Source organism: Sabethes cyaneus, chromosome 3 (assembly GCF_943734655.1).
Source record: "Sabethes cyaneus chromosome 3, idSabCyanKW18_F2, whole genome shotgun sequence".
Lineage (NCBI taxonomy): Eukaryota > Metazoa > Arthropoda > Insecta > Diptera > Culicidae > Sabethes > Sabethes cyaneus.
In genome coordinates this window covers 21,089,893-21,116,523 of record NC_071355.1, presented here as the reverse complement: position 1 = coordinate 21,116,523, position 26,631 = coordinate 21,089,893, and the positions used below count along the sequence as shown (strand labels likewise).

General features: G+C 39.8%; 2 protein-coding genes across 2 annotated transcripts in view; one reads left to right on the top strand and one right to left on the bottom strand.

Annotated features, from left to right (window-relative positions):
- Nucleotides 1-26,631, bottom strand: part of LOC128742871 (serine/threonine-protein phosphatase 2B catalytic subunit 3-like) — a 237,653-nt gene that overhangs the window by 45,149 nt on the left and 165,873 nt on the right. The gene's annotated exons all lie outside the window — the stretch shown is intronic.
- On the top strand, nt 20,551-25,983 carry LOC128739353 (uncharacterized). Its single transcript, XM_053834836.1, has one exon. It carries the CDS (start codon nt 20,551-20,553, stop codon nt 25,981-25,983), a length of 5,433 nt encoding a protein of 1,810 aa, XP_053690811.1.

The window sequence follows — 26,631 nt, the reverse complement described above, 5'->3', positions numbered from 1 at the left end:
GTTAAGCAAGTTCTGAAATCAAAAGCTAAAATTCAAGTCATAAATCGAAACTCGAAAGTTAAAATTTAAAAGCCAAAATGTTACATGTCAAATAGTAGATGTAGTCAAAAGTCAAAAGTAAAAAATCAAAAATAGAAAATAAAAAACAGAACTAGAGAGTCAAAAATCATAAATGAAATGTCTGGAGGTCAAAAGTCAACAGGCGAAATTTCAAAGTCAAAAGTCAAAGGTCATAAGTCTAAGGTTTAAAATCTAAAATCTAATGTTTACTGTCAAAAGTCAAAAGTCAGAAGATCAAAAATCAGAAGATCAAAAGTCAAAAGTTAAAAGTCAACAGTCAAAAGTTAAAAATCAGAATGTCAAAAGTCAAAAACTGAAATTCAGAAGGTAAAAAACCAAAAGCCAAAGGTCAGAAGGTCATAAGTCAATGCTCAGAAGTCAGTAATCAGAAGTCAGAAGTCGAAAGTCAAATTTTTTAAGTATAAATTCTGAAGTCAAAAGCTAAAAGTCAAGTCAAAAATCAAAAGTCCGAAGTTAAAATTTAAAAGCCAAATGTAACATGTCAAATATTAGATGCCAAGTGTCAAAAGTCAAAGTTAGACAACAGAGTTAGAGAGTCAAAAATCATAAATCAAATGTCTGAAGGCCAAAAGTCAATAGGCAAAATTTCAAAGTCAAAAGTCAAAGGTCACAAGTCTAAGTTTCAAGTCAAATTCAAAGAGTCAAAGTCAAAAGTTTTAAGTATAAATTATGAAGTCAAAAGCTAAAAGTCAAGTCAAAAATCAAAGGTTTAAAGTCGAAGGTTTAAAATCTAAAACCTAAAGTTTAAAGTCAAAAATCGAAAGTCGAAAGTCGATAGTCAAAAGTCAAACCTCGAAAATCGAAAGTCAAAAGTCAAAAGTCAGGTCAAAAATCAAAAGTCAGAAGATCAAAAGTCAAAAGCCAAAAGTCAAAAGTTAAAACTCAAATGTCAAAAGTTAAAAACCAAAAGTCAAAGGTCAAAAGTTAAAAGTCAATAGTCAAAAGTCAAAAATCAACAGTCAAAAGTCAACAGCCAAAAGTCCACAGTCAAAAATCAGAATGTCAAAAGCCAAAGTCCAAATTCAAAATCAAAAATGTCACATGTCAAATATCAGATGGCACGTGTTAAAAGTCAAAAGTGAAAAATCAAGATCAGAAAATAGACAACAGAGTTTGATAGTCGAAAACCATAATTCAAATGTCTGAAGGCCAATAGTCAGAAGATCAAAAGCCAAAAGTCAAAAGGAAAAAGTTAAAACTCAAAAAGCAAAAGTCCAAAGTCAAAAGTGAAAGGTCAACAATCAAAAGTCAAAGCAAAAATCAACAGCCAAAAGTCAATAGTCAAAAGTCAAAAGTTTTAAGCATAAATTCTGAAGGGAAAGCTAAAAGTCAATCAAAAATCAAAAGTCCGAAGTTAAAATTCAAATGTCAAAATGTCACAAGGTAAATAGTAGATGACAGGTGTCAAGAGTCAAAAGTAAAAAATCAAAAACAGAAAATAGAAAACAGAGTTAGGGTGAAAACTGAAGAAGGACTAGTGATTAGAACATGAAAATGAAGCCAAAAATATGAAAAATGAATAACGATACAGGGGAAATTTCGGACAAAGAAAGAAAATGGAAAGAAATATGAAAGGAAAAATAAGGAAAAAAGAGAAAATAATGAAAAGAAAGAAAAACCAAACAATCAAAAATCAGATATCGAAATACAAAAGTCAGACATTAAAAATCGAAAATCGAGAATCAAAAATTAAAATTCGAAAACAGAAAACCAAGAATCGTAGATGGAAAATGGAAAATCAAAAACTGAATATCAAAAATTGACAATTAAAATCGAAAATTAAAGCTCAAAATTTAAAATCGAAAATCAGAAATTGGTGATCGAAAATCGAAAATCAGGAATCGAGAAACGAAAATAATAAATCGAAAACCAAAAACAAATTACAAATTAAAAATCGAAAACTAGATATTAAAAATCAAAAGTCAGAAATCAAAGAATTAGAATTTCTTAGAATTTCTGCCGATAGGACAGAGATAGATGACAGAGAGATTCGCTGTTTTCCTCTTTTTCGGCACCTTCTTCTGGTGCATCGGCAAAACAAACTGTCCAGAGGGGTCCGCAGACCGTGCTGACCGTGCGTTGTTATGGTTTCCCGACCGCGCCAGCTTTGATGCGGTTGGCGTTTCTGCATGCTGAAATCCCATCCGATTGTCCAGCTTGCGCCGGCCGGGCTGACCCCGACCGCGACCATCCCTGCCCGATCAGCAGCCGTGTCAGTTACAGAACGATCAACGGGTGTGTTGTTGTGTGCTGAATACCTCTCGGTTACGCATTCCAAAGGCAAGGCGTATGTTGACACGATGGCAAACCAAGCCATTAGACAGTAGTAGCCTGATGTGTGCTTTGTAAGTTTCTAAGTAGCACACTGCGATGGAGTGCATTTTTCGATTGGAATATTTTTCTGTAAGACGTTCGATGGTTGATCGTTCAGAAGCAATATTTTTCATTGAGTTTTTTTTTAGTGTAAAGCAGAAGTTGTAAAATTGAACAAACAACCAGTACAATAAGCAGATCCACACTGAAGCAGATGAGTGGGGAAAATTCTACCGAACGAGACCTAGCGTCGTTATTAAATTGTCACCTAAAATAAGCGGCGGTGGCAGCAGTAGCAGGTGTTTGCACTTCTGTTTTAAAATTGTTTAACACCCCGAACAAAGGACACTTGTGCAAGTATAATAAAAGTATGTACACCAATGAAATTAAGCCGGCTTCAAAGTTTCATTTTCACCTCGAAGCGGTGGGACAAAATGGATTACTTTAGCGTGGTCATCCATGCATCCGAATGCAGTGTGTCTGTTGTTTGTGGTTCGGTTAGTAAATAATAATCATTCATCCTCTAGCAGCTAAGCAGCACAAAAACTGTGCTCCATTAAGAGTACGTGCTGGTTCTGCCGATGGTACTGTTGGCTGATTCAAAAATTGACTTGGAAACGGATTCATTTTTGTATCTAAAACTGCCGTCCAAAACTACGACCCCGTACGGTATTCCACAATTCGTTGTTTGCATTAGGTATTCCCGTCCCGCTCGGTACGAATTCGAGTGAAGATACATTCGGTTTTCGGTTGGTGCCATTTCGGTTTGGTTTGCGCTCGGTGACACATAAAACATAACCAGAAAAGGTAGGCCATGGAAAATGTTACTGTAGGATGGTAGTGGAGACTGGAGATAGTTATGTTCAAATTGAGCTGTTCTAGGAAGAAATGATTCCATTTTTAGAAGACATTTTTCATGCTTCAAACTGGAACACAATCTTAAACCCTTCGATGGCGTCTTCTGGCACGTTAGCTCGATTCGAGTAACGAATTGTCATTGAAACCCCAGCTTCCCAGCTTCCCAGCACCGCAAGGGGCGCGGTGCATTTCATTTCCAACGCAGAGACTAACGAGATTTACTGTTTACTGTGAGCCGGTTGGTACCTATAGCTGTCGAGCGGTGAAACCCAGCAGTAGCGCAATGGTTGGTTTGTTTTATGTTATTACAGCTTTTGGCTTTTGCATTATAAATTATTATTGCAGGAGAAAAAAAACCTTTTTAAATTTATGTGGCATAACTAGGGATAAGCAATGTGTACTTAGCAAATCCAGCCTGGTATTAATGCAAATAATTTTTTCCTCTATTTTCAGGTACGTTGCCGAACATCTATCCTAATTGAAGGTAATGGTATTCTCTAACAAAGCAGCCGCTGCTCTACTGTCAGAAAATATTACAATCTTCCATTGATGCTGCTGCTGATACTGTTGGATGGTTAGCACCTGGCAATGGAATCAATGGATCAATCGCAGATTGATATTGCAATTATCGCCTACTTAGTTTCTTATTCCACATCCATGCGTGAAGCGCCACCGTACGAGCAGGAAAGCGGGAAAAACACCTGAATCTGCTGGAGTGGGCGATTTTATCGACCGCGTGCCTTTCGCAGCCGGATATGTGAGAACGGCAAAATGGAAATGCGAGATTGAAGTTGTTTTTTTGCTTGTTCTCAAGAAACGTGAATGGAAAAAGGTAGAGTTTTTTCTTCTTCGAAAAGAACATTTAACAATATCGTCATCATCGACACGGTTCGGTTGGTAGAGGGTATCCTTAATACCCAATACCAGTTAGCGCAGCGGCGCAGCAGCATGACAGTTGAACAGCTCAGCCGTAGCTAGCGCTGCTGGCAGGCAATAAAGTACGTGTGCAGAAACATTTCCAATTACAAGCATCGATGACAAGAACGATGTTCGCCTCGTTGGCATCTGCTCCCAGAAGGATCCCACAAATTTACGACCACGGGTCAACCGTTCAGCATTCGTTACTACTACTGCCGTTGCTGCTGCTGCTGCTGGTACTGCTTTTACTGTGTCATTCAACAAATTAAAGCGCCGAAACGTGAATGGATGGACACGGTAGTTTCGGCCGGTCCTGCTAAATTCCATTTCGAATTCTCAATTTTTGATTTTCTAACTAAGCGGAAAGTAAAGCGGTAAATGTTTTGTACGATGAGTACGGCATGTTCCATGGGTTACTAGGATCGTGTGTTCGTTACATCTGTCAAAAACATGTGTTTTCAATAAATTAGGTGTATTGTAGAATGAAGTGTTTTGCAACAGTCCAATTGTTTTGTGAAAATTTACTCGATTTGACAGCTGCCAAAAATGCAAAAAAATTGTTTTGAGTGACAAAGAAGTAAGAATGACTAAAACCTATAAAGACGAAGGTGTATCAGTTAGAGAAACTAATCGTAGATTCGGCAAAGCTGATAAACTGGTAGAAAACAAGTGCAATTTCAATCCAATTTATATCCAATTTCAATGAAGTTCCATTTCTAGTGTAACCCTCTAACGAGCAACATCGTAAAAACGATGTGATCAAACTACTGACTATTTTTTCATAGGAGTACATTCAAAAGAACTTTTGATTTTCATGCAAAAATAATTATATGGAGGAGCGCCAGGTCAAAAAGTCCAATTTCTCTTTTTCTTGTCTCATCCCAAGTAACAATTTGGGTTTTAATACACTCTTATGATGGCATTTAAGACCAATTGGTGTTGAAGACCACCATAAGAGTACAATAAAACTCACATTGTTGCTTGGGATGTCTAACGCTCTACTCAGATATTTTTTGAATTCAGATAAATTGCAAAATTGTAATAAAGCATGCAAATTACACATGCAAAAATTTTGAGGTCAATCCTTTTGTTCTAGATGTCTTTTTTCTTCAAAACCAAGATATTCCCTTTTCGCGCAACAATGTTTTTCGGAATTTTCTTGAATTTTTGTTTTTGATAGATGATAACTTTTGAATGCATGGTCAAAATGTCATGAAATCTGTTCTGAACACTTTTTATCTTTGTTGTACTATAACAAAGGTTTAAAAATTGGTCGAAAAATACGAAATTGATCCGAGGCCCGGAGGGCCAAGTCACATATACCAATCGATAGGGTTCGACGATTTGAGCAATGTCTGTGTGTGTGTGTATTTATGTAATGATTTTTTCTATCGCCTGTTTCTTAGAGATGGCTGAACCGAATCGTTCGCTATTACTTTTGTTTGAAAGGTGTTATTGTCTAGTAGATCACTATTGAGTTGTTTCGTGATACGACGTTTCGTTTAAAAGTTATAAGCAAAAATGTGAAAAATACGTGACACGGGTTTCTTAGGAACTACATGACCGATTTCAACGATCTTAGTATCAAATAAAAGCCCTTATTAAAGCTGAATTGTTCAGGAATTTTTAATTGAAAACAAACAAGCAGTTTAAAAGTTATGCCTAAAAACCAAGGTAATAATTATCGCCTGTTTCTTAGAGATGGCCAAACCGATTTATGTGCTATTAGTCTCATTTGAAAGATAATATATCCTAATAGATCACTATTGAATGGTTTTTTGATTGGACGTTCTATTTGAAAGTTATGACCAACCGTATACACCACACCAAAATTAACAATAATTTATAATGATTTTAACCAAGATAATTTACCTAATTTCAATTATTTTAATATCAAACGAGAGGTTTTGACATTACGAATATATATGCAAAATTTCATAAGAATTGGTTTTATCGGTTAAAAGATATTAACCCTCGAACACTCGCGCCAACTTTTGCAACACAGTTACTCGCGCGCAAAATAGCCCCAAACAAAAGAAAACGTATGCACTAGAGTTTTGACTGGGAAAACTTGGTTTTAGGTTTATCGAACCAGCTCTATCGTATGGTGGAATTTAAATTTTGATTAATCCCCCAAAAAGTGAAATAAAAAAATTTTTTCTTCAGTGTCAATATAACACATTGATGTGTTTTGCAAAGTTATAGAGCATATTATTACAAGAAATTTTGCTGAAGACAGTAACCTTCTATCTCTGCAGCGAAGATAGAAAAATCTTATTTATTGTATATGAATTTGTAAAATCAGTTTTTCTATTTTTGCTCTTTTTGTAATTGTTGTATGACTTTTTCATGTACTACAAAATTGTACAAATGGTAAAAATACACACCTTTGCTGAAAATAGTATACCTGTATGTTTGCTTGTTTAGGAACTGTAGAATTTGATTATAAAAAATACCCTAATTTTGACTCCGAATTACTCGACTACCAGCAGACGGATACATTTTAAATATTTTACATTTGCTGATAGTTTTGCTGCATACATTTTCCTAACAATTAAAATTATTAATGCATTGAGTAATTATGATATTTTGCTTACAATAAGTTTGTTGAAGAATATACGTTAGTTAAACAACGATTTGTAACTTTATAACAATATGGCGTTGAAAAACCTACACGTGTTGTATAAAATACAACAGCGTGAGTTAATAAAAATTGATGAAAATTATTCAAGAAAACTCTATTGATGTGATTCAAATAGAATGGCATTACAGGAAACTATGCATAGTTCAAAAACCTATAAACTAGACCTTTACTAGACAATGTATATGTTAAAGGACAAAATTTCCTCTTACAACTTACTTTTATTTGAACTTACTCAGATTAATAACAACTTACTTATCCTTACAATTCATGATTTCATGAAAAAAGGATCTATCAAAATTTAAGTGTTCCTATTTTGTTCAAATTTTGTAAACTTATTCAATTTTCAAAAATTTCATGTAAACCAACGCACTACGCAACGATAACCAATAGATGAATTATGTTCCGAAGACGTGTCGATTTCCATCTCAAATAGCAAGTAAGACCTATAACAAAGGTTCCTTTCACCACTAGGTGGATAAAGTCGGGTTTTTTAACGTAGGATCGCGTCTTACGGCAAGCAGGCTTGGCATACACTTTTCGCTTTGATTTTGCTCTTTTGATTACTGCTCCTCAGCCAAGCAGAATTTGAGAAATTGATGTATGGGACATTTGTAGAGCTAGTAATTATCTATAATATTGCTGAAGAAAGTGAAGTTTTATCTTTAGTATTTACGGTGCTGTAGAGCAGCAATGCCGTTGGTAGCAAAAAGAGCGCTCTTTTTGCTATCAAGAGGGTAGCAGCGTTATAGCACCATAAATACAAAATACACAGTAACGCTTACTTCAGCAATATTGTAGATAACAACAAATTCTACAAACGCCCCATACATCACTTTTTTAAATTTTGCTTGGCTGAGGAGCAGTTATCAAAAGAGCAAAATTGAAGCGAAATGTGTATGCCAAGCCTGACGGCAAGGTTTGGGATAGGGTGTTATTCCAAAAAATCGAAATATACGAGCGTCACGAAAGAATGAAAGATTTTGAGCGCCAATAGCTTAGCGGTTTCCCGATCGATTTTAAATATTTTTACGCCAATCGATCGGAAAATGTGCTACACATCCACACCGATAACGAAACCTATTGGTTTCGAAGTACGTAGTATTGAAAAATTGAATCAAATGACGCATTGTGCAACTGGAAATCCTCGCTTCGTGATCTGATTGGATGGAAAAGACGCCATCATAGTATTAACGTGATTTCCAGAAAAAAGTGACAAAATCTCCCCGTTCCAACCGGCCGAAGATTCTCTATGACGATCTAAGCCTATAACAATTTGATATCTGTGCTTGGGAAGTAAACCAGAACAAACGACGAAGTCTCCTCGTCTTGACAAGATTTCTTAACACCGCGATTGAACCTAGACAATTTTGATGTCCTTGCTTGGGGAGCACGCCAGAAAGAGGTGACAAAGCCCCCTCGTGCCAACAAATTTCTTGCGAACGTTCTTAAGCCTAGCCTAATTTGACAACTGTGTTGGGGAAGTGTACCAGAAAAAATGACAAAAGTTCTTTGTCCCAACATACCGCAAATTATCTACGGCAAGACGCCGTTGTGCGCCGGCAAGTGGGCTATAGATGAGTAATTCTCGCTGAAACGGGGCCACTACTGACACAAGGTCTTCAAATATTTGTACTTTTGCGCTTAATTGCTTGAAAATGGTTAAAAAATAGGAATTACACTTTTGATACTTCAAAATAGTGGACCTTTCGTTCGCCAAGGGGTCTAACAGTTTCAAGAAAAGTTAAATTTGGAGCAAACCTTGAGATCTATATCATATGATATTTCATAAATTTTCCATGAAACAACTAACAAATGGCCAGGTTCTGTAAAGAAGAAGAACAGGGTTTTCAAATGGAGTAAAAATTTTTGTGGCGGCCATCTTGGATTTGGTCGCCATATTGGATTTAATCAAAAAATCGCCGTTTTCACCATGAAATTCCCAACCGATTTTCAAAGGCTACCATTGGAAAGCTGAGAAAAAATGCTACAAGAAACATTTATAAACTTAGGTGTGCAACGGCATTAACTGAATAAAACAACCAGTTATTTGTAGCAAGGTTCACAATTTTCATATAATTTAATGTGATATTTCAAAAATTTGCTATAAGACAAACTACAAACGACACGGTTTTGTAAACAGGAGAGATAGGGTTTATAAACGAAGTGAAAAAAATTGTTGGATTTTATCAAAAAATCGCCGTTTTCGCCATGATTCCCCCAACCGATTTTAATTTTAAGGCCACCAACGGAAAGTTGAGAAAAAATGCTATAAGAAACATTGATCAAATTACATGTGTAGTGGCATGATCCCCGTGACAGTAGTGGACCCGTTTCAGCGAGAATTACTCAGCTGTAGTGTCCGGTTATAATATGATTCTTTGTATGAATACGCATGTTTGCCGTTTCATTAGAAGTGTAGTGAAAAGATGTGCTGTTTATAAAATGGCATTGAGTTGGTATAAGCCCTTCAACGAGGGGGAACCATTGGTGATAAAAACAATCTTTAATTTCTGTAAGGTTGCTTTCCTGCAATAGTTTGTGCAATGGTTCCTGCAATAGACTTACGTAGTCCCACGTCATCTATGCGGTCGTGTCTTGTACACACCCCCCTCAGATTTTTATGTGGCTCTGCTCTGGAGCTTCAAAAGCGAAGGCCTTTTACAGACGGCCTAACGGCCTATAAATTGGATAAAAAGACCAAAAAAACGGGAGAAAAGTAGGACAAAAAGGAGAAAATACGGAAGCAGGATAATGGAGAAACGAGAACAGAAAAAAAGAAAACGAGAAAAAAATAAAAACAGACGAGATAAAACGACACCGGAAAACACAGAAAAGGAGGAACAGCAGGACATAATTAGTGGAGGAACGGAAAAGTCGGAATCGGAAAACTACAAAAGGAGTTAAAAAGGGTAGAAAGAAGAATTCCGGGAGCGAAAAAAAGGAAAAGTCGAAACGGGACACAAAATGACGAAAAACGAGGAAAATTGGCAAAAAACGGAACAGAGGTTTAAGGAAAGGGGCGAAAAATGGGACAAGAAAATAAGGGTGCGGGAGAAAGGAAACAGCGGACAGAAAAATAGAAAACGAGGGAGACAAACAGTGGAAAAACGGGACGAAAAAAAGAAATACGATAAAGAAAACAAGAAAAATCGTAAGGGTAAGAAGAATAGCAATAGAGAAAAAGTAAACTGATGGTGAAAATGAGAAAAACGGGAAAATGGGAAATGAAAGGAGAAAGATGGGGCAAAAAACAGACAGAAAAAGAAGAAAGGAAAGACGGATTAAAAAACGTAGAAAGGAAGATCAAAAAAGAAAATTGGAAGAAAGGGAAAAAATGGAGCTAAAATCAGAATAAACGTTAGGAAACAGAAAACGGGACATCACAAAGAGGAAAAACGGAACAGACGAAAATGAAAAAGTAAAACCTATAAAAATAGTTAGGCCATTGCAAATCATATTTAAAGTTTTTGTCACCCCCCCCCCCCCCCCCCTTGGAAATTGGCTTGAAAAATCGGGGGGCAAAAAAATAATTTGTAGGATATACGTCAAATTTCTTTTTACAAAATCAATTGTCTGTGGGCTCTACAGTCAGAAAAACTCGAAAAATGAGTCTCCGAGTTGAATTAACGCTTCTAGCACGAAACAGAAATGAAAATTCGAACAATGGAATTTTCGAAAATCGTTCAAAAAAATTTTCTTTCGTTTTTGTCATTTTTCGTATTTTTTTGCATAGAAAATAATAACGTATATATTAAAAGCAAGAATAGATTCGGTTTTCACGTTTAAACCTTAAATAAAAATTCTTAAAATCCATGTTTTTTTTGCTCGACTATCAAAGTAAAGCTTCAAGTTTACAATAATCCAAATTGAAGGCTAACTGAATTGAACTTCAAGTTCAAAAGCATGTCCTTTAAATTTAGGAATCCAAATTCGAGCCTAAATTAAGTCAAATTTATGTCCAATTTCAATACCAATCCTAAGTTAATTTCGAGCTTAATTTCCAATTTGAAGTCAAGTTTCAATTTTAATTTCAAATCCAATTAATCCAAGCTTAAATCAGTTCCAATTTCAAAAAAAAATGTCAAGTCTAATTTCAAATAACAACTTCAGATTTCGTTTTAAGTCTGAGTTCATGTATAATTCCAAGTAAAAATTTCAGTCCAAATTACTTTAAATTTGAGTCCAATTTCGAATCCAATTTTAAGACCAATTTTTCAGTTCAATATAAAGTAAAGCTACGAGCCCAAATTAGTCTAAATTCAAATTTAATTTAATGCCCTAGGTTCAGGCCAAAAAATTCTTCTTACAGGTCAGGTGCCCCACCTTTTGCGGATGTTTAAACACGCTAGTGGTTTTGAAATCAATTTTATGTGTTTTTCCACTATAAATTATGTAAATTGTCTTTTAAAACTATAAATTATCTGTAAAAAACTGTTCAATTGGGATAACGCAATCATTAATCTAAAATTAAAAATTAAACACAAGACTGAAAACAGATAAACAGATAAACAGATAAACAGATAAACAGATAAACAGATAAACAGATAAACAGATAAACAGATAAACAGATAAACAGATAAACAGATAAACAGATAAACAGATAAACAGATAAACAGATAAACAGATAAACAGATAAACAGATAAACAGATAAACAGATAAACAGATAAACAGATAAACAGATAAACAGATAAACAGATAAACAGATAAACAGATAAACAGATAAACAGATAAACAGATAAACAGATAAACAGATAAACAGCAAAACAGAAAAACAGAAAAACAGAAAAACAGAAAAACAGAAAAACAGAAAAACAGAAAAACAGAAAAACAGAAAAACAGAAAAACAGAAAAACAGAAAAACAGAAAAACAGAAAAACAGAAAACAAAAACAGAAAAACAAAAACAGAAAAACAGAAAAAAAACAGAAAAACAGAAAAAAACAGAAAAACAGAAAGGCAGAAAAACAGAAAAACAGGAAAAAACAGAAAAACAGGAAAAAACAGAAAAACAGAAAAACAGAAAAACAAAAACAGAAAAAAAGAAAAACAGAAAAAGAGAAAAACAGAAAAACAGAAAAACAGAAAAACAGAAAAACAGAAAAACAGAAAAACAGAAAAACAGAAAAACAGAAAAACAGAAAAACAGAAAAACAGAAAAACAGAAAAACAGAAAAACAGAAAAACAGAAAAACAGAAAAACAGAAAAACAGAAAAACAGAAAAACAGAAAAACAGAAAAACAGAAAAACAGAAAAACAAAAAAACAGAAAAACAGAAAAACAGAAAAACAGAAAGACAGAAAAACAGAGAAACAGAAAAAAGAAAAACAGAAAAACAGAAAAACAGAAAAACAGAAAAACAGAAAAACAGAAAACAGAAAATAGAAAATAGAAAACAGAAAACAGATAGCAGAAAACAGGAAAACAGAAAACAGAAAGCAGAAAACAGAAAAACAGAAAACAAAAAAACAGAAGCGGGAATTGAAAATTGAAATTTAAAAAATTTCGTTGTAGTTTCGAATGCAGAGTGGTTAGCTGTGAACTTTGAGAACGTGACATTTGGTTACAGATGATCTATTTCAACCTTCATATTGTGAGAAATTCATTTTACCGGAAATCACTCTCCCCATCCTGGATATCAAAACAGTGTAAGAACACAATCTCGGCTTCCGCACGGTTGAAACCCGTGGGTTTTTAGTCAAGCTCAATTTCAAGCTTCGGAAGATGCCAGTTTGAGATTCACGCCACAAACTGCCATTCTCGGGACACAAATTTTCTAACCTCAAAGATATTTTCCATATTAGTGAGCTCGTGTCTTCCGAGAGTCTTGCCTCAGCTGACTGAGAATAGAGCGTGTTAACCACTACCGTTAGCAGCCCGACTACGAACAACCTACCACGCCCGCACGATATTAGCATTCACGTGCCGAGCAAAACTGACAAAAGGAAGTGAAATTCAAACTGTTGAATATTTCAGTGAACCATCCTTTCCGGTTCTTTTACACTCCGAGTGCTCTGTCCCACGCCCACTTGCAGAGCATTCACACGAACCAGCCGGAGAAGTAACATTTTCCACATATCCTTCCGCTGTCCGGAACGTAAAGTTTCTACATCGCTAGCATGCTTTCGCCCCCGCACCGGCACGATATCGAGCGTCACTCGAGCAGGTTGGTACCGGCGAAACGCCACCACCAGGGGAGCACTCACTAGTCACTTGTCAGGAAAGCTAGTTCCACCTCCAGTGCGCCACTACGCCACCGGCAACTGGCCTGGCTCTGGCCGTCTTTTCGGTTCCGCTTTCCGTGCATAATCTTTCTCTTGAGCTGAACGAGAAAAGTTTTGGCAGCATTCAAAGTCGAATCAATGTGGTCCCAGCTTTTTCGCGTGTCATGTCACGTTGGAAGGTAAAAATAACGACCGTCGCGTGCATCCGAACAAATCCTTTTATTGCCGGATTTATTTTCGATACTTAATTTCATTTTACGACGGTCTTGTTGGACAAATTTAAGTGGGTCAAATTTGATGTTTCTTTTTTCTGTGAATGAAACACCCTATCTCCTCGTTATGTTCGTTATCTCTAAATGAAATGTAAATGTGATATGAATATTGGAAACAACACGCGATGCGCCACGCTGGGCAAATTTACCGACTGGCTCACCGTATGTGACCTATCCCAGTTTCTCAGGAACCAAGAGGACCAAGAAAAAAAAACTGAAAAACATTCTACACTCATGCATTTCCGAAAATGCAAACAACCATCTCGATCGGTCCGTCAGCCGGGGGCGCGTGCTGGATGCGATGCGAGCAGAACGTTGTCGCCGCCGGGCAGCTGTGCGGGGGATGAATTCTTCGAGCTTTCTTCCCTCTTTCGTCAGCCAGACCGACCGGTACGGTACGGACGACGAATACGACGACGACGGTGGATTTGTACTGTTCACGTTCCACGCTCTCAGATATACGCAGCTTGCTGCCGGATGTTGAATATTTTATTCATGGGAAACTTTGCCCCGGCCAGCAAGCAGACGAAAAAATCTCACAGAGCGCCAGAATCCTCCCGCGCCCGGAGTACCGACTGCGCTGTGGAATCCATCTTCCTTGGCTATTCATGATTCTAGTGATTAGCATTATTATTCAGGACGGTTCGCCGACGAACCGGCAATCAATTGCTATCGTCGGGATGGTAAGTGCATTATTGCTTTTGCCCTGGCTGGGCCGTACAATCTAATTTTGTATTCATTCAGGTTAACTGCACTTGATTCGCGTGGGTATAATTTTAAATATTCAATTTCAAGCTTATCGTTGAACCATGAAATGTGCACTGCACATATCAACAATCCCAAATATACGGGAAATTCTATTCGTACCGTAAATTTTTGACTCCCATGTTCCTAGTACACTTTCACCTCAGGCACCGGCACTGGATTCGGCGCTGCAGCAAAATGCTTTCCAATTTCAATTAGCAGAGCCGTCACGGTTGCTGCACCGGTCTGATTAATTGTCATTGGCCTGTGTGTGTGTGTGTGCAGTAATTCTATCGTAATTTGCGACCGAACTGCGCGCTAGCTCGAACGCCGCCGCTGGCTGGCTGGCTGGCTGGCGCAAAGATTTATGTCTCCAAACGAAATCTGAAACTAATCTCGGGCCCCGCTTGCAGGCGATTATGTCATCAGACTATTTTTTTCTCCTCTTCTTTTTATTGGCCAGTAAATCTGTTTTGGTTTATTTCGGTTACCTCAGCCGGAAGGTCGCAGATTAAAGCGGCATTTAGTTAATGGCTATTTTGTTTTATAGTGTTTGAGTTTAGCAAAGCAAATGAGCTGGATTTCAGTAGTAAACCTAAATTGCGAATATAAATTTTGCTATTAATTATAGTGCAAAATATGAAAAGAGGTGTTGATTTAAGCACATATTTATTTCGTTTTGAGGGAATTTTACGCCTATGAAGTATTTTCATTGAATATAGTATGCCTAGAAGGGGGTGCACTGGGGCATGTATCTGTTTATGGTCTGATTTCGCACACACTTTTTGATTTCATTTTTCAATTTTTTCGAGCATTGCTTATTTTAATACTACGTAACTCTTGAACCAATCATTGTAATTTCACATTTCAATTTCACAGCATAGATTGTACAGAAAAAACATACAAAAACTGCAAGGTATACAGCCCTAGGGGTTGTACGAAAGGGTGACGTAGGATTATATCAGGTCATTATGTTTATAAAAAACTATTGAATGAGAAGAGCGAAATGTTCAGATTCAATTTTTCATGACATGAGTACAACGCCTGCAACCATTGCACAGTGGTTTGATTGCTCGGAATCGTGCACTTTCTTAATAACTCTTTTCATAGTATTTTTTTCAATAGAGCATCTTCGAAAGAATTTCTGTATATCAATAGACGCTACGACTGGTGGTTAGTATTAGTTCGGAACTCAGACACAGGTGGCGCTGCAAAATTTAACTTTCTAATTTGATGATATAGAGCTATAGTATGTTCTAGAATGTTTTAGATAATCTTATTATGAAGCTTTTTGCTGAAAACATTATTCCTCTAAGTATCACAGTTTTTGAGATATTAGGCGTCTTTCGTGACAGACCCCCAAAAATTGGGGGTTTCACTGTAGCTTCAAAACTATGTAATTTCGGAAAAAATAATGTTCTGCAAACATTTGCATCTATTAGAAACACACACTTTTGCAGAAGAAAGTGAACACGTATCTTCTATACAGAGCGAGTTAATGAACGATTTATGTAAAAATTATCCATATTTCGTACTGCTATACAATAAAAAGTTTGAAAAACTGGCGACCGAGATATAATTAAAGTGAAAATACATTCAAAACTGATCTTAAAACATGTCACTTAGCATGGGATGATGCATGCGAGTGATGAGAAGAATCGAGCCAGAAGTCACATTTTGGCTGCAACTGTGACACGCTAGAGTAGAGAGAGATACCGAGATGCTAGAGCTGCCGAAAAGAGACTTCACCGTCGTAAGAAACGACAGCACTGGGATCGCGTTCTTGCGGAGGCGGAGAATTGCTTCGAGAGGCACGATACAAGAAGCTTCTTTAATACGATCAACGGAATCCGGAACCGGACCGTGCCAACTCCTGTTATGTGCAACGACAAGGAGGGGAACCTGATTACCGAAAGATCGGAGGTGGCTAGGCGTTGGAAACAATATTTCGATGCATTGTTGAATGGTGAAACAGATGGAACGGTCAACAGAAACAGGATAACAATTGAGGATGATGGACAAGCTGTGGATCCACCAACTTTGGATGAGGTTAGGAAAGCAGCGAGAGAGCTGAAAAACGGCAAAGCAGCTGGAAAGGACGGCATCCCCGCCGAACTTTTGAAAGTCGGGTGCGAACGGCTGTGTTGTGCAATCCATCACGTTATACTAAAGGTATGGACTGAGGAGGAATTACCTACGGACTGGTTGGAAGGTCTCATATGCCCAATTTACATAAGGGGCCATCGACTTGAATGCAGCAATTATCGAAGTATTACTCTCCTCAATTCTGCATACAAAATTCTCTCCTGCATCCTGTTTCTCAGACTGAGGCCGTTACAGGAAACCTTTGTTGGCGAATACCAGTGCGGTTTTCGAGAGGGACACTCCACGACGGACCAAATATTCACCTTGCAACAGATCCTCGATAAATTCCGGGAATTCAACTTGCAGACTCATCATCTGTTTATAGACTTCAAGGCGGCGTACGATTCAGTTAAACGAAACGAGCTGTGGCAGATTATGCTTGAACATGGTTTTCCAACAAAACTGATTAGGCTGATACGTGCTACCCTTAATGGTTCAAAATCAAGCGTCAGGATAGTGGGTGAGACTTCGGACTCGTTTGTGACGTTAGATGGTTTGAAGCAAGGTGACGGAACATTGCATTGGAAGGTGCTATTCGAAGGGCCGGCGTGCAGAGAAGCGGTACCATTATCACGAAATCTCATATGCTCCTAGGGTTCGTGGACGACATCGATATCATCGGTGTCAACCGTAGAGCTGTGGAAGAACCGTACACGCATCTTAAGGAGGAAGCTGCGAGGATAGGGCTTATCATAAATTCTACCAAAACAAAGTATATGGTGGCTGGTAGAGCATGGTAGCCTTACGGGTGTTGGAACTGCGGTGGTGATAGATGGAGATACTTTTGAAGTGATCGACGAATTTGTTTACCTTGGTACGTTAGTGTCATGTGACAACGATGTGAGCCGTGAAGTAAAAAGGCGGATAGCGGCTGCCAACAGCGACTTCTACGGATTACGTAGCCAGTATTACTTTTCGGTCGACAGTACTCCCGAGAAAGCTCACAGAGCAAGAGACCGTGGATCTTAGATCACCGGGTCGGCTTGCACTGGGTAATCGGAGGGGCTACGCGTACAAAATGTGCAACCACTATTGGATTCCTAGTCGTTCGGGGTTTGGTTTATTGAAAATCAGGTGTGTGTGGGCGTGTATGATGTATTTGGCAACTGGGGTGGGGTTCACTTCACGGTACGTACCGGACACTAAACGGGTTCTTCGGGGGGTTCGCTGCTGGAAGTTCTCGTCGTTGAAACGGGGTTACGCTGCTTATGCAGTTTGTTGATTGCTGCTGCTGCAGTTTGCTGGCGTCCCAGCAAACACAATGGCGGATCGGAGTGGGTGGCTTGGCGGGAAACGGATTCGGCGTCTTCCTTCGTTGGCGAGATCGGTGGGCCACGGACGAGACCGTATTGGCTTAACCGAGAAGGGTCCCTCCTTAATGCTTAGGGCCTACGGCCCGAGGGTCTAACGGGGTCGTCGACACCCGGTCTCTTTGACGATTAGACGTAGGTGGACTACACCACCTAGGCCGACTCGTGTGAAGTGAGGGATCGACGACGGATTAACAAATCCAATAAAAGCACCAAAAAGGTCCTAATAGGACATTTTGAAATTAATAAGCCACATTTGGCACGGGTACTAGATTTAGTTACCTGAATAACTCTTTCAGTTTCACACTCCTTTGTCTTACTTCGACTTCTTTTATCTCCACTCACTTCTTTCTCACACGAACGCCGCGGTACTTCTGACCGTTGGGCGGTTTTTCTATCCTTATTCCCTTTTCTTTGCCACCCACCATTTTCTTCTCCTTCTGCTATCTTCAACTATGCCCACCCAAATTCAGGGCTGATTTTCGTGCAGTTACGGTTCATGTCCCCATTCTTGCCTTACTCGCTAACAATTTATGTTTTTGTGTAACCTACTAACTTAACTAACATTTATTTTTATTTACATTAACTAATCCTACTAACATGAAACTAACATAGAAACACAATAGTTGTTAAAGAAAAGCACAATTTAAAAAAAACTAAAAACAATTTTGTAACAACGGTTACACCAGCTGAGGTCCCGTACCCTACAATTCCGTACAAAACTCGCGCTCTATAAGACGCTAATTCTCCCGGTGGTACGTACTTTACGGCCACGAAGCGTGGACGTTGAAAGGGAGCGATCGACGAGCTCTAGGCGTTTTCGAGCGTAAGATCCTGCGATCAATTCTCGGTGGCATATTAGACGAAGGAGTGTGGCGCAGGCGCATGAATCATGAAATATACCAAGTGTACAAAGATGCGGATATTGAGAAGCGACTAAAATACGGCAGGCTACAGTGGGCTGGCCACGTAGCAAGGATGCCGGATGAGAGACCAGCGAAAACAATATTTAGCAGGGAACCCGACAGAGGCCGACGAGTTCGAGGCAGACCCCGTACCCGTTGGATGAGCGCTGTTGGCGGGGATGCTAGACCAGCGGGTGTTAGGGGCGACTGGAGAGTGGCAGCCCAAGACCTAGCAATGAGGAGACGGCTCCTGAATTCGGCATGGATTCGATAAGCGGATTGTCGCCGAAAAAGTAAAGTGAAAAGTAGACCAACCGAAAGATTATTGTATTAAATATCAATAAATCTTACTTTAACTCGCTTGTGGCCTTTAAAAGGGCCATTGGTTACAAATAACGCAAAAGCCAGTGCTGCCCAGTCCCAGTATAGTAAACAAAGACGCAGGTCTACGTCAAAAAATTTCTACCTTGTATATTTTCCAGAGTTCTGAGACTATTTGCTTACATTTAAATGAAAATCTGTACCTATCGATGTCGATTTGTTTCGGCCATATCATATTTTCTAAAATAATGCATGGCATCAGAATTGGAAAAAATGACACGAATCATGACAAAAATGGCATCAGCCACTTGGAAGCAATTTTAATATCATTCTTTTTATCTAGTATCTCGTTTATGTGATTTAATTTGTATCCGTCTGCCCAAAGTCGAGTAATTCGGGGTCAAAATTAGGATATTTTTTATATTAAAAGTTCTACAGTTCACAAACGAGCAAAGGTAAAGGCATGCTACGCCCAGTTAGCTTCGGGGATTTTTGCACTAGCCCCGTTATGTTCCTGTACTCTTATAACCGGCTGCGAAGTCTGTCGATAAAGAAGCGTCAAGTTCTGAAGGACGCTTATACACATGGCTTTGCCTACCTTCAGCAAGGTTGTTTATTTTCACTATTTGTACAATTTTGTAAAACATGAAAAAATCATACAACTACAAAAAGTGTTAAAATAGAAAAACTGATTTTAACGATTCATATCTATACCTATAAAGAAGGATTTCTGTCTGTCTGTCTGTCTGTCCGTATGTTCCTTATAGAATCGAAAACTACTGAACCAATCGGCATGAAAATATGTGTTCGCGCCGATTAGTAATTAAATTATAAATTTGTTCTAATTAACCCACTGCGTAATCATCAACGCAGTCATTTCGGATGCAAGAGCTTTAAGCTCCATTTGCTCTCTCTACGATACTCATTATCAGTCGACATACGATGATATTACCAACGATCGCTTCACGATCGCACTATATAGCCGAAGATGATTTAGATATTAGGTTCATCAGCAGTATCAAATTCAATTTAGATCAGTTCGTAATAAACCGTCCACTAGACCAGTCGAGTTTATATTTATAAACCGCTTGTACTACTTTGATTCAAATACAGTCCACAATATAACTTCTCAAGTTAAAGTGTCCGCGTATTCCCTGACGAGAAAGTCCCAGCACCACGGAATAGAACTTTTTCTTCCGTGTGATAACGAACATTTTTGGTCCGTGCAACCGGATCGTCGGGAAACGCGAGACATAAGTTGCGAAAAACAGTGTTTCGTGGAATCCATATCGGATTAAAAAGGACCGCGTGTTCTACCCATTGTTTCGAGGAAGACAAAGGATCACATCTCTGGCGTCGGAATTCATCTTGTGCTTCTGGTGTTGCAGTATATCACGGAGCTGCATTTCGATTGCTGCATCACTTCTACGGCGGATTAGATATTTGCTACATGATCGATGGTTGAATATTCAGATAAGTACTGAGGCTTAAGCAGGTTTGTCGGTGGCACGGATCCATATTGCATGCGGAACCGTAGCTGCCATTGCATGTGGTTGAGCTCAATACAATAAGCTGATGAATAAAATAAGTTTGCATGATCTTATGTGTGGCGTCATTTCTAAAGCTGAGTCGATTCCCAATAATTACGATTATATTCGGTTGAAATTGTTCGCTCTGTTGGTTGGTTTTCACTTTGCGTTGATCTGCCTATTGTTCCACTCCATTGTCAATTGAATCCATTGTTCAGTCAATACCGCGTGGTCGATCGATATTCGCGTTCGAGTGCAAGTAAATAGTGAATGAAATTGTGATCAAACATGCCGAAAGATCAAAATTTAAGAATCTTATCCAAGCACGAGCGGATGCTCAAGGTGTCGCTAGGAAACGTAAAAGAATTTGTGCAATCTTACATTCCAGGCCAAGACACAGGTGCGCTGGAATTAAGAATGAATAAGCTGGATGAACTATTGGAGAAGTTTGTCGATGTGAGAAGCCAAATCGAGATCTTGTTGGAGGATACTGACAACGAAGAGGAATTCACGGATTCGGAAGAGACGGAAGAAGCAAGGTTGCGACGACAAGTTGCTATGCAAACCCGCCAGGATCACGAGAATGACCGAATCATCCAGGATTTTGAGAATGAAGTATATCGGTTGAAGCAGCTTATCATGAGTCATCTTCCTAGCACAAGCGAACGCCGTGCGCTGCAAGTACCCGCAGCTGCTGTTGAACCACACATACAATCCAAAGTGAAACTGCCCGAGTTGAAACTACCTACCTTCAGTGGCAAAATGGCAGACTGGGTTACTTTTCGTGACACCTACAAAAACTTAATCCACAATGATAGTAGGTTGTCTAGTATGGATAAATTTACGTATCTCCGTACATCGCTAACCGGAGAAGCCTTGCAGGAAATTGCAACGATAGAGATGTCAGCAGTGAATTATAGAATAGCGTGGGAAGCATTGGAAAACATGTACGAGAATAAAAAGATGCTTGTAATGACGCACTTGGATACACTATTCGCCCAAGAATCAATGCGTCAAGAATCGTTTGAATCCCTCAATCGATTGGTCAGTGGTTTCGAGAAGAATCTTCAAATGTTAAGCAAGTTGGGAGAACGGACGGACGGATGGAGCACTCTACTGCAATACATGCTCTGTAAGCGGCTTCATCCAGCAACTTTAAGACAATGGGAGTCGCATTACAATTCGAAAGAAGTGCCCAATTATGGGACTCTCATTGAGTTTTTGAAGGGATATTGTTCAGTGTTACAATCTATATCGCCACCAAAGACACCTGCGACTGATGTTAAGAAATTGTACCGATCTTCGATGAGTCACACAGGTGTCCAGCCAGCCGCACAGTGCTGCCTGTTTTGCGGAGAACCTGCACACTCTGTCTTTAAGTGTTCCAAGTTTTGCAAATTAAGAGTTTCTGAAAGAGTGGACGCAGTTCGAAGGAATTCACTGTGTTTAAATTGCCTTTCCCCAGCTCATATGGCCAGATTTTGCACACGAGGATCATGCCATTATTGTGGTCAGCGACATCATTCACTACTGCACGCGAGTCCATCGACGTACACAAATACGCAGCCGAAATCTGGACAACAGTTGAACAAGAAACCTCAATGGCAGCAAACGCAACCTCCACAGAATCTAGCGAAGTCTACACCGAACAATCACTCAGCAGACACTCAATTCACACAGAAGGCCCACACTAAGTCACAAACATCAAATGCAAACACAGCTCAATTTCACATAAATGCCACAGACAGTCCTAGTACAAGCTACCACACTGCTTCCTCAGTTAATATTCACCACACTCCACACACCGTACTTCTTTCCACGGCGATAGTAAGTCTCGGTGATCAATACGGGAATTCTATTCTCGCTCGCGCGTTGTTAGACTCCGGCTCACAACGTTGTTATATTTCGGAAAACCTTTCCCAGAAACTTAAATTCAAACGAAGTCGTGAATTGCTACCAATAGTCGGAATTGGTGGGGCACGAACTTCTTCTACTCAAGCTGTTTTTGCTGAAGTTAAATCGCTCAATACCCCGTTCAAAAGACAGCTGAAATTTCACGTCCTTTCAAGGGTAACTGTAGATTTGCCAGTGAGGAGTATTGCGATAAACTCGTGGCAGATTCCAGCGAACATCGTCCTTGCCGATCCAACGTTCAACGAATCAGGAGCAGTAGATCTAATTATCGGAGCTGAATTGTATTTAGAGCTGATGATACCCGAACACCAAGTAAAATTGGCCGAGTTTGGTCCAGTATTGCAGAACACTCAGTTGGGATGGATCGTAGCAGGTGTCGTTCCTGAAGTTTCAATTTGCAATAACGCCGTCACGTCAGAATCTTGGGAAGTACTTGAAAGTCAACTAGCACGGTTTTTCGATCTCGAGTCGTGTCGTACTTCGAGCACTTTGTCGTTGGAGGAATCCGCATGTGAAGCATTTTTCGGAAATACGACCGACAGAGATTCAACGGGTAAATTTGTAGTGCAGCTCCCAAAGAAGAAACTCATGCTTGATCGTCTAGGAGATTCAAAATCGACGGCACTTCGTCGTTTCACTGCGCTAGAGCGACGTTTAGGTGCTGATCCAGTTGTGAAGGAGATGTACACTAACTTTATTCACGAGTATCTGCGATTGCAACATATGCGAGAAGTTCCGGTAGACCAAGAGGAAAACACACCTGGAACGCCGTATTATTTGCCGCACCACGCAGTAATTAAGCCGGAAAGTACAACAACAAAATTACGTGTGGTCTTTGACGCGTCTTGTGCCACGACGAGTGGAATTTCGCTCAACGACGCGTTGATGATAGGCCCAATTGTGCAACGGGACCTATATTCAATTATGCTTTCCTTTCGACTGCGAAGATTCGCGATAACAGCTGACATCGAGAAGATGTATCGCATGGTCAAGGTGCATGCTAATGACCATCACCTTCAGCGCATTGTGTGGAGAAATAACCCTTCGGAACGAATTCGAACGTACGAGTTGTTAACGGTTACTTACGGGACCTCCCCTGCCCCGTACTTGGCAACTCGCTGTCTAAAACGTGTGGCAGAAGACTCTAAATTAAGATATCCTGCTGCAGCAAAGACAATTCTCGATAATTTCTATGTTGATGACCTTTTGAAAAGTTTCGATAGCATCGAAGAAGGTCAGAGAATTTGTGCAGAATTAATACAATTGCTAGGATCTGCTGGGTTCACTTTACGAAAATGGAGTTCAAACTCACATGAAATAATCGACCATATTCCTCAACCCTTAAGAGACGAACGGCTGTCAGCGGAGATCGACTCATTAGAAGTTAAGGCCCTAGGATTGAAGTGGATGCCACTATCGGATATGTTTAAGTTTTCTGTTCCTGTGTGGAATTCGTCTACAGAGATCAACAAGAGAATAATTCTATCCGATTGTGCAAAGCTCTTCGACCCGCTCGGATTAGTTGGACCTGTTATTGTTCGAGCTAAAGTATTTCTGCAGGATCTTTGGAAATCAAAGTTTTCCTGGAACGAAACTATTACTGGCGAGCTTCGATCATGGTGGCTAGAATTCCGAGAAACGTTATCCGGGCTTACTCATATTAATGTTCCCAGGTGGATTGGCTTCAGTACGGAAACCGTTTCCGCAGAAATTCACGGGTTTTGCGATGCGTCTGAAAAGGCATACGGCGCATGTCTCTATCTACGGTGTACCTCGGTAAATGGAAATGTAGAGGTCTCACTAATTACATCGAAATCCCGAGTCGCTCCAATCGATGATGCTGCGAAGAAACGAAAAAGGATTTCTATTCCACGGCTGGAATTAACTTCCGCTCTTGTTTGTAGTCACCTATTTGAAAAGGTCATCCAAGCAATAAACCTTCCCGTCCAATCGTATTTTTGGACTGACTCGATGATTACAAAATGTTGGCTGTCATCCCCTCCATCTCGTTGGAACATATTTGTTGCCAATCGAGTATCAGAAATCCAACACATAACGCGGAATGGTGTTTGGAATCACATTTCCGGCGCAGAAAATCCTGCGGATGTACTGTCGCGCGGAATGACACCAGATCAGTTAGTATCACATCAGATTTGGTGGCAAGGACCGTCTTGGTTACGTTTAGAGAAAGAATATTGGCCAAGAACAGTCAAAATTCATGTGGATGGTTTGGACCCCGCTCTTCTGGAGGAGAAAACAACCGTATCAATGGCAGTCCAAATCATGCCACCCAGTTCCATTTTCACATTGAGGTCATCGCTAACAGATCTGGTACGAATCGTAGCTTTACTGCTAAGATTTAAATTCAATTGTACACACCGTCATAGTCGCAAATTTGGCTTTGTGACTTACCAAGAGAAGGAAGATGCGCGTCATCAGCTAATCAGCCTAGCGCAACGAGAATCTTTCGAAGAAGATATAGAGGAAATTAAGCGAAACGGGGAAGTTAAGTCATCGTCTAGAATTAAGTCGCTAACACCTCGCTTAATAGACGGTTTACTTCTGGTTGGTGGCCGTCTTCGGAATGCTCAAATATCCGTAGGACGGATGCACCCTATCATATTATCTAATTCCCATCCATTAACTGCGCTCATAGTGACACACTACCATCGAAACCTTTTGCATGCTGGACCTCAACTCGTACTGTCAAGCATACGAGAACGATATTGGCCACTTTCAGCTCGCAACTTGGTGCGTAAAATTATACACAAGTGTATACAATGCTATCGAACGAAACCGAAACCTCACGAGCAGCTGATGGGTGATTTGCCTGTCGAGCGCCTTACTCCCGCTCCACCATTCCAGAGGGTAGGCGTCGACTACTGCGGACCGTTTCATATCCAGTACCCTCACCGGAAGGGACTCCCGATTAAATGCTTTATCGCGGTATTTGTATGCCTCGTAGTAAAGGCCATTCATTTGGAAGTCGTCGCAGATTTAACCACTCAAGCATTTATCGCTGCATTAAAGAGATTTGTTTCCCGTCGGGGTCTACCCGAAATCATAATGTGTGACAATGCTACCAATTTCGTTGGTGCACGTCGTGAATTAGACGAGTTAAGGAGGCTGTTCAATAATCAGAACTTTGCTCGAACCGTGTCACAAGAGGCAGCTCTGGACAATATTCAGTTCAAATTTATACCCGCAAAATCTCCAAACTTTGGTGGCCTCTGGGAGGCTTCAGTAAAGGCCATGAAGGGCCATCTAAAAAGAACCCTGGGAAATGCAGTCATCACCTACGACGAATTATGCACACTGGCCACTCAGATCGAGTCCTGCCTCAACTCTAGGCCTATAACTCCCCTATCAAACGACCCCAACGATCTGAAAATTTTGACACCGGGACATTTCCTCATTAACCGACCACTTTCGGCGATACCAGAACCATCCCTGGAGGATTTGAAGGAAGGTAGACTATCGAGATGGCAGCGAGTACAGAACTACCTTCAGCATATTTGGCGGCGATGGTCAACACAATATTTGTCAGAACTAAACTCTCGTACAAAATGGACTAAGCGACGAAACAACTTATTTGTTGGCACTATGGTGCTATTACGCGAGGATAACATTCCTCCATTAAAATGGCGAATGGGAAGGGTCATTGAAGTACATCCTGCACCAGACGGTAACATCCGCGTGGTGAAAGTTCGCACCAAGGACGGTATTTTCACTCGAGGGATCTCAAAGGTCTGCATACTGCCAATATCAGACAATGAATCCTCACCAACAACCCACAAGGAAGAATAATTCTTTCCTTGTAGCGTCCAGGCGGCGCTGCGGAGGCCATGGGGCCTCCGCTGCCAGTTAAGTTTTTTCTTTCAACATTAAGTGCAAAAAGTAAGAAGAATGTTTATCCTCCATAGCGTTGATCCTGCTCGTCGCGGTGCAGCCCGCACCGCAGTCCTGAAGACAATCTCCTCAAGCCATATTCAACTCGCTACCCTGCATGCTAAGTCCAGCTCAGCTTCGTTCCTGTATTTAAGATTTATTTAAGGCGTCAAGTATATTGTGGAGGTTAAGGAGCCTCCACGCAAAGTTATGTGTTCCATATTCGTGTCTCGTTTTCGTGAAGTCAAACACTTTCTCATTCAATCAGCAGAGAGACAGCGATCGTCATCACACAACAGGATCAACCAATCAACGCGAAGAGCCAACCAACCGTCTGAAGTTAAGAGACTCATCCTGCTAACTACCACACCGTCGTAGTTCATTCATATCAATCTACCAACCATTAAGGAATTATTAAGAAGCAGATCATCCGTGCGATGAGAGGAGATCAGTTGCAGTTCATCGGCGGCGCTCTCTGCGCCAGCGGAGGCGGACGGCCTCCGCGTTCCAGGGAAGTCGTTAATCAATTATCATTTATTTGTAAAAAAAATCCCGTTCATTTGTTTC

Excerpts from the sequence above, each read along its gene's own strand:
- LOC128739353 (XM_053834836.1), top strand. The coding sequence starts at position 20,551 with ATGCCGAAAGATCAAAATTTAAGAATCTTATCCAAGCACGAGCGGATG.